This window comes from Abramis brama, assembly GCF_963993115.1.
Source record: "Abramis brama genome assembly, chromosome: 8".
Lineage (NCBI taxonomy): Eukaryota > Metazoa > Chordata > Actinopteri > Cypriniformes > Leuciscidae > Abramis > Abramis brama.
This window is the reverse complement of record NC_139970.1, coordinates 6,559,010-6,576,341: the sequence shown is the minus strand read 5'-3', so window position 1 is coordinate 6,576,341 and position 17,332 is coordinate 6,559,010. Positions and strand designations below refer to the sequence as shown.

General features: G+C 39.2%; 2 protein-coding genes across 2 annotated transcripts in view; both read right to left on the bottom strand.

Annotated features, from left to right (window-relative positions):
* Positions 1 to 4,081: 4,081 nt before the first annotated feature.
* LOC311087812 (prostaglandin F2 receptor negative regulator-like) lies at positions 4,082 to 6,241 on the bottom strand (the record flags this gene model as incomplete). Its single annotated transcript, XM_084121283.1, has 3 exons — positions 4,082 to 5,546; positions 5,654 to 6,073; positions 6,205 to 6,241. The coding sequence occupies 3 exons, from the start codon at positions 6,239 to 6,241 to the stop codon at positions 5,542 to 5,544; spliced, it is 462 nt and encodes a 153-aa protein (XP_083977409.1). The 3' UTR covers positions 4,082 to 5,541.
* Positions 6,242 to 6,463: 222 nt separating this feature from the next.
* LOC311087811 (prostaglandin F2 receptor negative regulator-like) overlaps positions 6,464 to 17,332 on the bottom strand; it is a gene marked incomplete at its 3' end in the record, with an annotated part of 76,686 nt that continues 65,817 nt past the window's right edge. The window contains exons 4-6 of the mRNA XM_084121282.1: positions 15,554 to 15,973; positions 12,526 to 12,930; positions 6,464 to 6,528 (exon numbers count right to left, since the gene is read on the bottom strand). Of these exons, the coding sequence (XP_083977408.1) occupies positions 6,464 to 6,528; positions 12,526 to 12,930; positions 15,554 to 15,973 (890 nt within the window). The remainder of the gene's footprint in view (positions 6,529 to 12,525; positions 12,931 to 15,553; positions 15,974 to 17,332) is intronic.

The following is a 17,332-nucleotide window of genomic DNA, read 5'->3' as shown; positions in this document are numbered from 1 at the left end:
ATCCGGTTTAATAGGCAGCCAATGCAGTGTTGATGAGGACAATGGCTGCGTTCTAATCAAGTGCTGTATGCTCCGTGCCTCATCGTAAAGTTGCTGTTCTGTTTCCAATGCGGGAACTGTTTCCAGTTCGGGAACTGTTTCTAGCACGGAATTGTTCCGTGTCAGGCACGGGATTGTTATGGTTCCAATGAGTTCCCATGTTGCTTTTAATTGAGATTCTCTGTGCTTTCTTAACTTTGGTTGCAGAAGTGTGTCTCAGTGTTATGCTTTAAGTTTCTTTTTGTTTTCCTTTTCTAGTTTCTTTCTTTAATTTGTTTTCTTTAATTAATGGCTTTGTATTTCTGAATTTGTATTTTGGTTTCACTTCATTTATTGTGATTATTGAATATTCATTTATTTAATTTAACCATTATTACGGTTGAGCTATACGCGAAGATATTTGGTCATTTGTTTATAATGTTTCTTTAATTTGAATTTGCTTATTTGTTTATAATGTTTGTTTAATTTGAATTTGCTTGTTTTGATTTTTGTTATTTGGGATTGCTTTATGTAGGCTCGGTTAGGACAGTATTTGGTCCCTTTCCCGAGCTACATTTAAGTTAAACTTTATATTGTTTAATTATTGTGTTTTGCTCATGCATATCTCTGCTCCATTTTAATGTGTCTCTCTCTTGTTGTCAGCAGGATCTGGGCACCGGGGGCAGACGGGTGACCTTCTCTGGGTGGTGGGGTCCTTCACCATGTGTCGTGCTCTTCACTGACATTAGTCAGTCTGTGTGTGTGCTTGTGTGTGCACTGTGATTGTAGTGATTTCCTTATCTAAGGGTGATTATTCTACCTGAGACTGCCCCCATGGGTAAGTCCTGGTTCCTTTGCCAGTGATAATTGAACCTTTCAATGAGAGGAGTGAGACTGCATGCTAATGCCTATTTTAACCCTCTGGGATCTGAAGTGTTTTTGGGGTCCTTGAGATGTTCTGACATGCCCTGACATTTGTGCTTTTTTCAGTTGCTTATAAACATATTAATGGCAAAGGTGTAATTACACTCTATTTAGCACAAACAGGGCTACCATAATATGTGAGCAACATGTACATGTTTTCATTTTTGAGAGAATAATGTTTATGCATGGTTATTGAAAAAACTAAAAACTAAAGTTTCTGAAATAAGGCCACAAAACACATACTAAATATGTGTCAATAAGACTTTATTGAGTTGCCTCGTCGCCTACAGTTTTTTCTTCAAAATGATGTGAAAATCATCCTACCTAATCATTCACATAAAACGATACATTGATTTAAATTTTGTGAAACACTTATAGTTTGGAAAGGCAATATGCGGATGGGGCGTAAACGATCCAACACCATCATGAATATTTAGTAGTTCACACCTGATGAGACGATGCCCCTGCATACTTAATGAGCCATTCATTCAGGTGTGTCACCTATAGCCACAAGAAAGAATACAAGAGCAATATATATAGAGAGAGAAATTATTGAACTTAAATATACAAGCTTCATAAAAATGATCATTCTAGAAGAAAATTTCAGATGGCATTTAGAGGCTTTTGCATCTGAACTCTTCATATATACACACTACCAAATTGGTTCACAGTTGGAAGCATCGCAATTTTTTTTATTTTTCCACAAATTGTGCTTGCAAATTGTATAATATCCAAGGTAAACATGTCTAGTAATTGTGCAGTTAATTCTCATTCTGTATTTTCAGTTTTGGAATATTTATCCTCTCCCCAAATTTGTCACTAATAAAACACAATACAAATTATTTAAAGAAAAGGCTTATATTTACCTTTTAATAGTTTGTTTACATCTACCTTGTAAATATATATATTTTTTATTAAAAAGGTTACAATTGCAACAACAATTCAAGTGTAATCTTTCTTTGTAAAAACTAAAGTATACAAAACGTATTATTTGATTACTTTATTAAACAAAAGCTTATTTGATGTGGCAGTCTATTGTACAGTAAAAACTTTATAATCTATTCAAAACTAGTCAACGTCTTTCAAAACTAAAGTATACATTTTATCATACATTTTTAAAAGTAAAGGATTCATTAGTTAGTTGATGACTTTATTTTTGACAAAACACATATATACAGTATATATTCCTCATCTCAGTATAGCAATAGAGTTTGCTAAAAGCTCTTCATTCATTCACAAAAAAAAAAACGCAATTCATTTTTAAACAGTATTTTTGCCAGCTGTAGTAGCTACACAACAGCGCGCATATATTCATTCATTCACGCACAGAAACGCGATTCATATTTCAACAGTCTTTTTGCGTGTATAGACAGACACTATTGCGATTAGAACAAAGGGAACTGAACTGACCTATTCCTCAGCTGGATCTGTTGCTCCTCGAAATGAAACTTCTAGCACTTCTGAGGTAAATTTTCCAGGATTATTATCAAGATAGTATTATTCCTCACAGCGTTGTAAAGTACATGAGACTAGGGTTGGGCGATATGCTCCATTTTCATATCGTCCTATCGTCAGCCTGTGAGATCGGCGATACGCGATATTATCGTGAGCGGGGCGGGGCTTACTTATTTGATTATTAACTTGCTTATTTACTCGTTAATTTGCTTGTTTTATTAGTTCGTTTTATATATGAAAATTGTTTTCTATTTTGCTAGCAAAGGTGGAGTGTTTATTAATCATAAAAATCAGTTTATTTCCCGGTATAGTGAGGTAAAAAAAGATCTAATCATTCTTGTATCTGACTCGGAGTATTTCAACATGTCAGCGGGAAATTTACGGACACACATTATCCTCTCATGCAGTTACAGATGCAGCATTTTGACTGTACTTCTGCACGAGATGGGAACACGTTTTAATAATTTCTTAGTTCAAGAAAGAGTCGGAGTTTGTGATATATGTCCTCCTACCAGTGCTCTCTCTGTCTGGATGCACTTCACATATTAAGCCCAGAGAACGCGGGTTGTGTTTTAAATGCCGGGAGAAATCAAAGGCAAAAATCTAAAAGTTGATCGGTATACTTAAACTTATGACTTGACTCCGATAAAGGAAAACGGGTTAATGTGTTTACATGACATGCATTGTCAATTTATTCAGCATAATCAAGTTAATAACGTGCATGTAAACGCGCTCATTCCCTGAAAGTGAAAGCAGAAACGGACTGAGCTTTCGCTGCATTAACGGCGCGTTCTCTCAGAGACGACGATGGATTTTAACGGTATAGCAACTATCTTAATTTACTGGCTTAATATTTCTCTTGTGGACTTACATTATTGACAGTGAAACAATTAGAAGAATATTACTTGTTGTTAAACAAGTGTTTGAAGTTGCTTTTGATTTTCACAGATGGCAGTTGTGCTGCGTTCGTGAACTAAAGACTGTTACTATATTTTAGTGATATTATTATCATTAATATTTTGTAATTGTATTGTTTTTACTGTTATTAGTGTCATTAAATGTTTTGTAAATGTGCTATGGAAACAAAATACTGACGAACAACGATGCCGTCTTCATCTTGGCTCTAAGAATGATGCGTCTGTAAATTCAAGCACTCTTGACAATTTGTGAATGGATCTCATACGCGCGTCGGTGATGTGGCAATTGTGGTTATGTGGTGATGTCGTTATGAATTTAGGCAAGGCAAATTAATTGTAGTTCCTAATTAATTTAATAACAATACTAGCTTCATAATAATAATAATAATAATGAATACATTAATGGGAAAACGAGCTAATTATCGTATTGATATCGTCAAAGGCATCTGCCAGCAGCGATATCTCTGACTATCGTCGATACACGATACTATCGTCTATCGGCACAACCCTACATGAGACTGAAAGTGAACTCGCGTAGTGTGTTATCCAGCTGATTGTGGGCGTTCACAGGTTTGCCTGGATCGCCTCACATTTGCGTTTGAATAGCGCGCGATCTCCATGGGCGGAGTCACATTACAACTTAATGAGCTGAGATGAGAACGACTGACATCTCTCTCTTTTCATACATAGTACATGAACTGAGAATATTTGTTTTTTTATATAAATTACTTCATTTAAAAGAAGAGAATTCAAGTTTCATGCCTGTGTGTCTGTATATCTGTTTGACTGAGTATTCGCTGAGTTACAGTTCATTTTCGGACGCGTTTCAGAATGGACTTCACTGACAGAGAGGAGGCAGAACTCGCATCATGTTTATTTTTCTTTATTTGGCGAAAAGCACAACACTTTGTTTTTATTATGAGTATACACAAAAATAATACACACTTAACAGGATCGATTGATGTTTAACACAAGCATATAAGATAAAAATTAATATTAGTATTTTGATTCTTTTTTGCATTGATAAGGAAAAAACGAGCCTATCACGCCGGTGCGATAGCCGACCTCAGGGGGTTAACTGCTAATAAAGAGTTTTTGTACGACTACCTATGTCTCTGGCTCTAATGGTGACTAGAACCTGTGCGTGCCTTTATAGGGCGCATTTAATTATTTGGGTGAAATTCCCAACAAGGCGTAGTCGGAAAGTGATATCAACTTGGTTATTGTAGTAGTCTGTTTGCTAAGCACGTGTATAATTAGTGCTCCGCCCCGCCCTATAACTCTCGCTCTGCCACATAAACATTTAAAAACAAGCAACAGCACTTTAAAGTCAATTCTAGAGCGGACTGGGAGCCAATGTAAAGACATTAAAACAGGAGTTAATATGTTTACGCTTGCGAACACCGGTTAAAGTTAAAGTTTTTTACACACGATTTAACTGAAGAAGATAAGACACCGGAATTTAAATGAGAAATGTTTTGGCCAAACATGATGATCTCTGTATTACTCTAGATTAAAAAAAAAAAAAAAACGACTTTAACAATCCCCTTGCGTCAGTCAGTTCTGACATAACGTCGGACGTGACTGACTGATATGCACTCTGAACTAACATGAACATTTTTATTAAGTAACATTAACAAAGGTTAAGAAATGCTGCAAAAAATATATTGCTCATTGTAAATGTTAGTTAATGCATTATCTAACGTTAACAAATGAGACCTTATTGTAAAGTGTTACCAGTTATCTCATTAATGACGTCAACTGGACTTGGCCAAGATGTCCAATGTCCTTTTCAGGATCTTCCTGTGACCCTTACATTTTCTTATGTCCTAGAACACACACACATACTCACATCCATGTACCATGGGTACATCACACAACAGTTCACTATTTCCATTGTTGTACTGCATATAAGGTATTTTCAGGTAAATATAAGTAAATACTTTGGCTAAGTAAGTTTAGTAAAAAGCAAAAATAGACAAACAAAAGGCAGGGTAATTGCAAATTTATCAACAATTGGATAATTTTACATTTGATAAATTAAAATGTTCATAGGTAACAAAGAATTAGACTAATCGAAATAATTACATATACAAAACATGTTTATATTTTTATACAAAATATATTTTCATTGTTGCTGTTCACTTCTTTTTCTTTGTCTTCCATCATTCTCTTTGTCTTTTCGTCATGTGTTGCATGCAAACCTTAAATAGGTTATAATGTTGTTTTAGTCTGTTAAGAAATGTATATGGCAACATTTTACATTTTGAAATAAATCAAAATGCTCTACATAACAAATAATTAATTATTTAATATTTTGGAAAATGAATTTGACTCACCTGTGGGCGTAACCACAACCTTCCCCATCTCCTCAGACTTCTCCTGAATCTTCCTCCAGTTTCTTCCTCCTTCTCCCTGCCTCACCCACTCCTGGGCCGAACACACATACTCCCCTTGGTCTGACGGCTTCGCTCTCTTCAGGACTAGTCCGTAAAATCCCCCTCCTCGAAGGTCCAAGCGAAGCCCACAGTCTGTGTAACGCTGAATGTAGTTGCTTCCTACTTTGATCTTATCATCCGGCCCGAATGTCATGATGTCCTCCAACGGGCCGGAGCCGGTTCTCCTGAGGCCCCAGGACACAGAGAGGAAGGTGTGCTCTGTGAAGCCCCGTATCGTCTTGCACTGAAGCTCCACGGATTCTCCCTCAGACACCGCTGACTTGGGAATGGCTGTAGAAACCTTCAGACTGTCCACGATCACTGGACACAACAGAGGACACTTTAAAGCAGGCAGGAGAAGGTGTGTCAAAAGGGTTTAAATGGTGTCAAAGTGTGTCAAAGGGTTTAATGTGTTCGAACAAACCAATTTAACTTCAGTTTGGTATAAATACAACATGAATGGGATATGAAGAATTTATTGAAGAGCATTTTTTCATATATTAATTTCAAGAAAAATATAAAGAATATAGTTTATTACACATTTTATATATGAATGGACTATTTTAAGCAGTGTTTTTTTATCTTACACTGACCCTGAATCTTTTTCAATTGAAGTCCCTATATTGAACTTTATCCTATAATCAACATGTAAATGCTACAGAAAGAAGACTGTCATGAAAACTCTGAAGTGCAAAATCTATCCCAAAATGCCTAAAACAAAGAGAATGGTAACACATTGTTTGCTTCTGAATGAATGGATATGTTGAACACTGGACCTGCAGACGGGGAAACACACACATTCACTGTCATTAAAGTCTACCTAGATTTCATAGTCTTTAAGTGGATGTTGAAAACATTTCAAAAATCAGTTTCTTCATACTTTTGTTCTAATTCATAAAAAAATAAAAAATTGAGTAAAAGAGAGAGTTCCAAGGTTCCAAAGCTGAATTTGAATCTCAAAAGTGATTGAATTGTAAAATTCCTCATAGTGGAACTCATAATAGCACTTTGCATGAGAGCTTCACCTCTCAATAGATTGCAAAAGTTGCAATGATGCAATACACTGCATATTAAAGTGCATAACACACACAAATGTTGGGTATAATGGTCTCCATTTTAATCAGTCTGAACTATTATTACAGATACTTTATCAGTGAATGAAATATTGATGCAGGGCTTTTTCAAAAGACAAAAGTGTCAAGTTGTTACGGCGTTAGTGGTCAACGGATATTGTTTTTATATATTTTATATTTATTTTAATCAATATTTTATACATTTTAAATAAATTAGAAAACAAATCTTTAAAATAAACATGCTTATACTTTAGATGGCAACTTCTTGAATCTGCAATCCCATTATAGTACTTTTCACAAATAAAGTAATTGTTTAAAAATATATGAATATGTGAATAAAAAGGAAGTAAACACTGTAACAGGGCACTCAGTAATCTGGTAATATTGTGCGCACTGGTAATCATATTTAAATCAAATAAAGACAAGGTAACGCTAATATTACATACAGCACACAGTGAAAACGATATGAATATGACACTGTGGGCAGTAGGGCTGTATACCTTGGAGAACCTGGCGATACGATACATACCTCGATACAGAGCTGTCTCGATACGATTTGATACAATGTGACACGATTCGATACGATTCAATAAAAATACATGGGCCAGAGCCAATTAGTTAATGCTGAACACATTTACTCAACAAACAGAACTCTGCATTTTTCTTCAATTTATTGCCTGCCGTAGAGAAAACGCGCTCCGAGGAGACACTAGTCCCTGGAATGCACAGGTACACTTTGGCAAGGCGTGACATTAGTGGATATTCATTCTGGTGCTCTTTCCACCAACTGAGTGGACTTCCCTCAGCAAGAGACAGGGGTGTGGTGCCTCCTTGTACCTTGACATCTCCTCTTCTGCCTGGGCCTGTGTGGTTCTGTGTCTCACCGCAGGACCTGCACTGTAAGTTGAACCAAGCAGATCAGCCAAACAGCACAAGTCCTTTTTCTTCTTGGGTGGTGGGCTGGCAGGAATGTCATCCTTGTCTTCCACATGATTGTCCTCCTCTCCTGGTATCACTTCAGCCTCTTCCTATTATGCAAAATACAGATTTTTTATCAATAAACCCATAGTTAATTCTATAAAGAGCATATTCAAAGACATATAATAGTTAGTTTGCCTTTTATTTAATGCGATGAACTGACAAACCTTTACAATATATTGTTTTGCTAGTATAGTGCTTTACATGAAGTATATGTTTGAAACCATTTAGTTTTTTAAGCTCTAACATACTACAGGGTGGGCCATTTATATGGATACACCGTAATAACATGGGAATGGTTGGTGATATTAAAGTCCTGTTTGTGGCACATTAGTATATATTAGTACACACCACCCATCTTGAGGAGTTTGCCCCCTCACATATACTAATGTGCCACAAACAGGACTTTAATATCACCAACCATTCCCATGTTATTACGGTGTATCCATATAAATGGCCCACCCTGTATTATGAATTTGAAATTATGAACTGAATATTTCGTTTTATTACACTTGGTGTATATATATATATGTGTGTGTGTGTTTGTTTGTTTTTTATGTTTTTTAACCATGTAATGCTAATGTTAATGACACAGTGAAAGGGCTTACCTGAAATAGTTCTTGAATTCTTCGAGCTTCTGCAGTGATTCTCAAGTATATTTCCTCTCGTTCATCATCAGGAAGGAAGGGCAAAGCTTTGAATCTTGGATCGAGTGCTGAACATACATACATGGTCTCTTTCTGCTGATCGATGTACCTCTTGCTCAAATCTTGGCAAATAGCCGCTTTGATTTCTTTCACTATCTCACTATCTGCTCTGCTCTCTTGGAAATCCTGGATGAGCTGAGCATGAAGAGGGGCCACAACTGACAGTGTTGGAGAGCTTTCTTTTGACATTACAAGAGTAGCAATCTTCATGGGCTTCATTGCATCCACTATCTCCTCCGCAGATGTAATGTCCGACTCACATAGGGTGCAAACTTCTTTCTTGGTTTTCCTAAGCTCGTTGGACAGAAGAGCAGCGGAGACAGCGGATTGCTGCTCAAGAAAGCGCTCGAGCATATCATGCGCGCTATTCCAGCGCGTCACAACATCAGTGATCAGTTTATGTTCAGGCAACTCGAGCAACTTCTGCTTCTGTCGAAGTACGTGGCTGGCTGTGGTACTGCGCTTAAAAAAGGTGGATATCCGTCTAACACGTCCCAATAAACGAGCGACAGCAGGAAGCTTCAGTGCACGCTGCGAGGCAAGGTTTAAAGTGTGAGCGAAGCACTTGAAATGCAACATACCGGCAAGCTCCGCTGCGACGCTCATATTTGCGGCGTTGTCAGTCACAATAGCTGGGTCTTTGGATACGAGGTCCCACTCCTCCAGCGCCGCTTTCAGTAACTCTGCAATGTTTGACCCCGTATGGCTCTCGTGCATGGCTCGCGTTTGTAAAACGTGCGACATCAGTTCCCACTCCTCATTAACGTAATGGTCCTCGGTACTGCTTTGTCGGTCATGTAGCTGCGGGTAGGGATCACATAACGGGGATCTAACGTGTTGATCATAAAGCGAAAGCCTGTGTTCTCGACAACACTGTAGGGACATAAACCTTTGCAAATATAATGCACCACAGACTCCGTAATCTTCTGTGCACGGACTGAGTTAGATGGAAGCTTGGATGTTGTGTTGTCCAAAGTAGTTTGCGTGGGGTCCCGTGTTTTTTTGGGCTGCGGCGAAGCTAGCTTGTCTGCATGGTGTCTTTGCAGGTGGGCGCGCAGGTTAGTTGTATTACCGGTGTAGCGTATAGAAGCCTGGCAATGCTTGCAGATTGCATTTGTTTTATCGATCCCTTGGTTTCCTTCCTTTGCTTTAAAACCAAAATGTGTCCAAACATCTGCCTTTAGGGACAACGGCGCTTCTAAAATCTTCGACATTTTCCATGAGTTTTTTGAAACTCGCGGGCGCCGCTGCACTCCCTAATGGCTGGGCGGAGTATCGATACTAAGGGCTAGAATGTCGATACTGTATCTTTTTTTATTATATCGGTATGTATCTAAGAATCGATATTTTGAGCACACCTCTAGTGGGCAGCTGGATATAGCACAGCATATTTTAAAATGAAGGATTTAAAGTTTTTCGATCGCATCTCCTGAAGCTGATCTTCTGTTCGCATTCACGCACGGACCGACCATCACTCGCAGTCACACGTTTATCAAGCTACAAATGCACACTTCACAAGATATCACAGCTGGATTCGATTAAATCTGCAAGGTTTGTGAAGAGATTTGTTTAAATGATGTAGATGCGCATTTGCTGAATGTTGACAGTAAATTGTTTTAGCCTGATTGTTTGCCTTTTCTGTAACAAATAATATAAAAGCAACACTTTACTTTTTCGCATACCATTTACTTTCTTTGTTTACCAGTTCTGTCTAACAAAGTATTAGATATCACTGACAGAGATCGTAAACTAATGAAGACGGAGAATGTGAGTGAGCGTTGTGTGATAAGCAGGGGCGTAATTGAGCGCTCGATTTCCGTACCACCCCCGGGCGCCGCCATTGGCTAGCGGACCCCCACCTGCTGTTAGCATCCCATTGACTCCCATTCATTTTGGCGTCACTTTGACAGCGAATAACTTCACATCTGAGGCGTTTAAAGACTCCATTTGTCCATTATTTATTTCTAAAGAAACACGACAATTTATAAAAGGCTCCATTACCTTGTAGATTACGTTATGGCCCCGTAGAAGCAATTTTTGTAAAAATAGGCTAACGATTGCGTCATAACCACGCGACTCTCTGTCGCAGAGTAGGAAATTACCGTATGGACAGGAGGAGACGCTCGCAGGCAATCGGGAGACATGGAGGCAAAATGACAAAGTAATTAATCAGAATACCTACTAAAAGTTTCTCCTGCTCCTAGCTCATGGACAGCTCCTACTCACGCTCTCCGTCTCTGCAAGTTTCGGAAGGGAATGATTCAGATTTCTCTTGGCACAGCTACTAGAAGACAGACGGGTTGCTCACGTCACATCTACGTCGTCAAGCTCAGTTTGAGTCTGCGCAGTCGCTCAGCCATCAGGAAGTGAGTGCTTCTAAATGACTTCACTTGTCTCCGTTGAATCCAATGGGGTCGCTGTGTCCATTTTATATACTGTCTATGGTGATAAGGCGCTGCTGTTCTCTTCTCAGGCGCTGGTGTTCTCAGCGCCGCCCGTCAAAATAAAAGTCTGGAGCGCCGCCAAAATAAAAGTCCCGCTTCCAACACATCGGCCAATCAGAAAAACTAATCGGCCAATGCCGATATTTAAAAAAATGCCAAATATCGGCCGATATATCGGTCAACCACTATACGGCGTCCTGACATTTCTGTCTAGATGTGTTTCCTTCTTAAATGTGTCATAACACAAAAAGGTGTTGCTAGTTGTAATCCATATATTCTCATGACAAAACAAAATCACATTTAAAATAATTATTGAAAAATTGTTAAACATTAAGAAAATTTTATTTAAAAGAATTATATATTTCCCTGGATATGAAAGGGTGGGCAAGCTGTCAAGACCCACCCATAGATCCACGCCTCACATTTTATTCTGTGACATACAATATACATCATTAAAGCCTCCTTTTAATTTTTAAAGCTTTTACTTGTCTTGAAAAAGACGGTTGCCATCAAGTGTCTAAATGTGACTACAGAGGTTATAGCCTACATTTAGCTTTTTACGTCTGGCCTCGTATTTAGGCTTCAAAATTCATGAAAGTTGAGTTAATTTGTGAAGGTTATCAGGTTAACAAAACGTGTAACAATCATAAACATATGTTTGGTCACAGACCATACTGGGGTTTGTTCCGAAAAACAAAAAGGGTAATTCTAACTTTTGGGATGTTCTACAGAAATATGTTATCACTGCAGCGCTCTATAATCAACATTTCATTCATTTGTTCTGCCATGTTGGATTTATTATTTTTCATTAAGAGACAGCCGTCATTGTGAAGGATACATGCACTTTTGCCTTAGTATTTGGCTTTAGTTTAGCTTTTGGAACAAGCTTTCACATCAGGAGTGTCTATGGTGTTTTTAAAAGCTGCCTATGAGAGAGAGAGAGTGAGTGATTAAGAGAGAGAGAGAAGAATCTGCCCTGAGGGAGAGACTATTGTGGGAATGCAAATTTGTTAAAGTGTTTAATTTAGGTTTACATTGAATTTAGCATGTTAAGGTTAGGTATAAATTATGATTATCAGAGTTTTATAAGCAAAAGACTCTGGTCAGTCCTGTTTTACTGAAACTCTTGGAGTTTGTGTTTTAGCAAGAAAGTCCAGCCAGTCCTGTACTCGGGTCTCAGTGTTTGAATAGATATGCTGAGTGGATTAGGGTGGGCAATGCTCTCAGTCTAAAAGCGGTTCCTAAACCTGTTTTTTTCGGTTCCTGCCCCTAAATGTATATAAACTGTAAGAGAACATTCACGTCAGGCTTGGTGACTGCAGCTGCCGACAGCACGTGTCCTCAATAAAGAAACCTGCTGAAGAAACAACCAAGTCTCCTGGTCTTTCGATTCTAAGTTCACAACACTATAGAGCTCTAGTCATCCAGAATCAGACATAAAGAGGGAACTACAGCATTAGTGTGTGTGAAACATGAGCTCAGCTGTAAACACACCTACAGGCAGTTCGGCATCACTCCTCTGAGTTCAAGCTCACTGTATTCTGAGGCTAGTCTGGTTAGCAGTGTAATACCTGTGTGTACAAAGGCAATCTCGATCTTGTTGGACTCGGCGCTGATGGCTTTGACCCACTCTTGTTTCTGATCCCGAGTCCAGGCCGTGACGTCGCAGTAATAGAAGCCGCGATCCGTGACCTGGACCCCATACAGGCGGAAGCGGTACTCGAGCTGCCCGGTCTTCTCCAGAACCACGCTGTCGACCCGGCTCGGCTCGCCCCACTCCTCCGACTGCAGAACCGAGTCCTGGCTGAGCGACAGCACTTTCCGGGACTTGCTTCCCGAGGTCTCCTCGAAGCGGATGAGGACAGTGTAGCCGGGGCTCCTCAGGTTCTGCCCCGTCACCTGACAGGTCATCTCAAACGTGGATCCACCAGTCGAAGCTTCTCTCACACGATGGGCTACGACTCGCACAACTGGAACTGGAAAGACCACACAAAAATACATCAAGCAGTTGTAAAAATACAGTCCTTAAACTTCCCTCGAAGAGTGTTTACTCATCTAAAAAAGACAGGCATGTATTTTTGTACGTATATCTGAAAGCAAGAATAGCGGGCTTGAACCAGATAGCCAGAACCAATTTTAGACCAAGACATTCAAAAGTTGAGAGCAGATATAAATAATTTTACAACTTTGACCAGTAGGTGAGGTACTCACTAAACAGATCTGAAGAACAACTTTATCTAATAGCTGGTGGACAGAAAATGTAATAAATTGGGGTACCAATGAATTCTGTTTAACTCAAGCAATATGAATAGACTTCAGTGCGTTACGTTATACTCATTGTTTTTCCGCTGTCAGCAAACTCTCACAACATGGTGGCAATGACACAAAGCTTGTTTGGAGGTAGAGGTCTGTGTGGAATGGATTTTCCTGCAAGATTTCGCACAAAATATGTGCTTGCAACTTTTATGTTTTTTCCCGATCCCTTCTAATGTAGATTTTTCAGTCCCAATCCTGTAAAGATCACACCAAGCTGACGGCTTGGGGCGTTTTTGAGCGTCGGTAGGCTTGGTTCTCTCTGTGTGTTCCTGACTCAAGTCGGATGCCGTGGGTTTTTTGGGGGGCCAATTCATGTTGAATCTGCGTCGATGAGCGAGATAACTCTGATTGGCTGTTCAGCTTAACGAACGAGTCAGTGCACGAGAATAAGAACAAAAGTGATGAAGGCGAGCAAAGAAGTCAAGACTGAATGAAGACTGTGATCAGTGTGATTGGTGTTCAAAATAGTGAGCAAGCACTGCTTTGTTTACAGACTGCATATCTACAGTCCTAGTTTCGGTTCCCCTTTCTGAGTGATACCTGCTGCTGATATAGACAGATATTTACTTCCACGCAGGCGCAGAACGCATGTGCTAGTTGTCAGTCACCTTTTGTTCTTTCGGTGTGTTCAAGCACAGCTTTTTGGCTGAGACACAGTCAGCTTTCATCACCGCTCGTTCTCTGATGTGGGCTTGGTGTGTCCTGAGCTTTAGTCTCCTGTGGTGTCATAGGCTACTCTTTCTTATTCCCCAACACACAGACCTCACATTGTTGCATGTTATGTCACAGCAGTCAACAGAAAGGTACTCTGCCTCACTGTTGCTTGCAATCGAAAAACATTGAAAATATCAATCATGTAAACTGCTTATTTTTTGTGTGCAACAGATGAATAAATCATATAACATTCTGCACTTTAAAAACTAATTAATTTAGTTAATTATTTAATTAACTTTTAATAAATGTTCTGATCCTATAGTAGTCAAGAAGGAGCGCAGACCTCTATTTAGAGGCTCTCCAGTCAAATTTGACAGAGATTGATTGGAAATCCTTTAAAAATGTTTGACGATTCTGAAGATAATCTGAGCATATTTTGGTAAAGACTTGACAAACTTTTGTAGTTTGGGAATTTTTACAAAATTCCATGTCTAGATAACACCGTTCATAGCTAATGAGCTGTTGGTGGTGCTAGTGGATTTAAGAAAGAGATCTCAAAATCGCCATGTTTAGACGTTTCTCAATTAGTGTGCCAAATTTCTCCACTTTTTGCCATTCGATTCTTCCATAAATGGTAAACAAAGAATACTAACAGACGCCATCACACCTTACAGGTGCTCGTCACCTACCAAGTATCAGAAACGTACATTTCGTTGGCATTAGATACAGTTTCAGAGCACAGCATCAGTGAAAATGCAGTGGAAAGCGCCCAGTCCCAGACAGAGCGGCCATTGTGAGCTAAATCTGTCTTCACAGAGAAGACGCCATCACAGACACAATTAAACTCTAATCCCTTATTGAGCGCTGAAAAATGAGAGACAGTGGAGACTTTCAAACACCGAGCTTTGATGCTTTTTAAAACAGCGCTATAAGTGGTGCAGCGGTCACAGATGCTGGGAGCTCTTAGCTCATGGGGTAAAAATGAAAGATCGGGAGAGCGACTGAAAACCCTGAAAGGACAGGCTGGGCTGAACACATTCAAACATACTTGCTCAGAGTATATTTCTGGCCAAAGACATGCTTCATGGCTAACTTTATCAAATTAGATGTAATCCTAGCGGTGTAACGGTACCCTCATGTCACGATTCGATACCACGATACTGAACTCACGATACGATATTATTGCGATACACCAAGACATATGATAAAAGGTTAACAAAAATTGAACTGTTGATTAAAGTGCTAAATTTGGTATTACATTGGGGGTGTAAATGAATAGACTTAGAGCTGATAACCCAATGGAGACACCAGAATAACAATATTCATGATTCTGAAGCTGAAATTATTGTAGATGAATAAGCTTACACTCTGTCACTGACTAGATATATTTAAATAATGTAGGCAAATTTTTACTGGTAACATAAGATATTTGGCATTATCAGGACCCACAAATATTCCCCACTGCATTATTATACATGATATTCAATAGTAGTTTAATGTAGTACTGACACTAAAACTCTGAAAACTTGAATTTTTTCCTCACACAAAATATTTTATTTTGGGTGAACTTGCATGTTTGTATTGCGCTATATTGTAACAGACAATAAAAGGAAGGGATTTAGTGCTTACTCTGTGGTGCCCACTGAACAGAAACAGGAGTGGACTGGATCTCCTTGGCTTTTTCCCATCCAGCTTGCCGGGTGGGCATCCATGCACTCACCGCGCAGGAATAGGAGCCCATGTCTGCGTCTCGAGTCTGAAGCATTCGCAGAACGAAGACGTTAGACTCTTTCCTGGTCACCGCTATGTCCCCGCTGTCCAGTCTCGGCCGGTACTCGTCCCCGGAGGTTAGGACTCCTTGCTCATTCAGGGAGGCTATTGTGATCTTCTGGGATACGTCTCCTGGTGTGTTTGTGGAGTACGACCAGGTCACGGCCAGGCGGCCATCTTGAAGGTGGAGGAGGTCGGCCACCTGACAGAGCAGTTCAGTGGGGTCACTGGAGGCCTGGGGGTTCACAGAGGCCGTGAGGGTCACCTTGAACTGCAGATCTGCGGGAGAGGGAAGGGAAATAAACACAATCAGTCACACAGAATCAGCCACAAAAAAGGCATTCTCCCACATCTACAGCTATACATTTTCAGATATATTTCCCTCCCTTCAAATGTGCCGTTGGTCAGATAGTCCCACCTCAAACCACTGTTCAAACAATCAAAGCAAAGTTTTAAAGAGGGCATGAAACGACAGTAGTGATCGTCTTTTCTTCCCTATTGTGACGTATATCTGAGTGAAACGCTTCTCATTCAAGAAATAGTCCCCAGACGTCGATGCAAGATGGAGGAGAGGTTATTTTGATGATTTTGAGCACATGAATTTAAAACAATAATGATGTTTTAATGCCGGAGAATTATTTACCAGTATGTTTTGGAAAGTCCTGTTCACACGGTAGAGACTGTATTGTGTGAAAGGAGCAAGTGGTTCATTTAAGCCTTCACTCAAAATCATTACTAAAGTCCCCACACTGCATTTTTATTAAAGAAATTAATACTTTTATTCATCATGCATGCATTAAATTGATCAAAAGTGTCAGTAAAGACATTTATGATGTCACTAAAGATTTCTATTTCCAATAAAAACTGTTCTTTTGAACTTTCTATTCACTAAAGAATCCTGAAAAAAATATGACCGTTTCCTCAGAAATATGGATCAGCACGACTGTTTTCAACACTGATAATAATCATAACTGTTTCTCGAGCATCAAATCATCATATTAGAGTGATTTCTGAAGGATCATGTGACACTGAAGACTGGAGTAATGATGCTGAAAATTCAGCTTTGATCACAGGAATAAATTACACTGTACTATATATTCACATAGAAAACAGCTGATTTACATTGTAATAATATTTCACTGTTTTTACTGTATTTTTAATCAAATAAATGCATAAATGAGGAGAAGAGACATGAATGTTTGAAAAAATAAATCACCCATTTGACATCAAAAATATATTAAAAGAATGAAAAACACTGCGATATGTAAGGGTTAATGCCCGACGAGGTGTCCATTGTCAGGTATTAATGGACGACGGCGAGGCGTGAACCGTCCGACGCGCAGCGAAGTCATTAATACCTGACAATGGACACCTCGAAGGGCATTAACCCGCTTATACCATGGTCACTTGCCAAATAACACATTTTTAAAACATTAGTTCATATTTTAATTAGTTTTACAATCTAAATCTAAAGTTTTTACAAACAATAACCTGGTTTCCCTGGTTACGCCTGACGGTTTATTTACTAGGTGTCCTCTATCACTTTTTAATGGACACCCTGCAGCCAATCAGAATCGAGTATTCACCCAGACCACGGTATAAAAGGGTTTAAATGGTGTCAAAGTGTGTCAAAGGGTT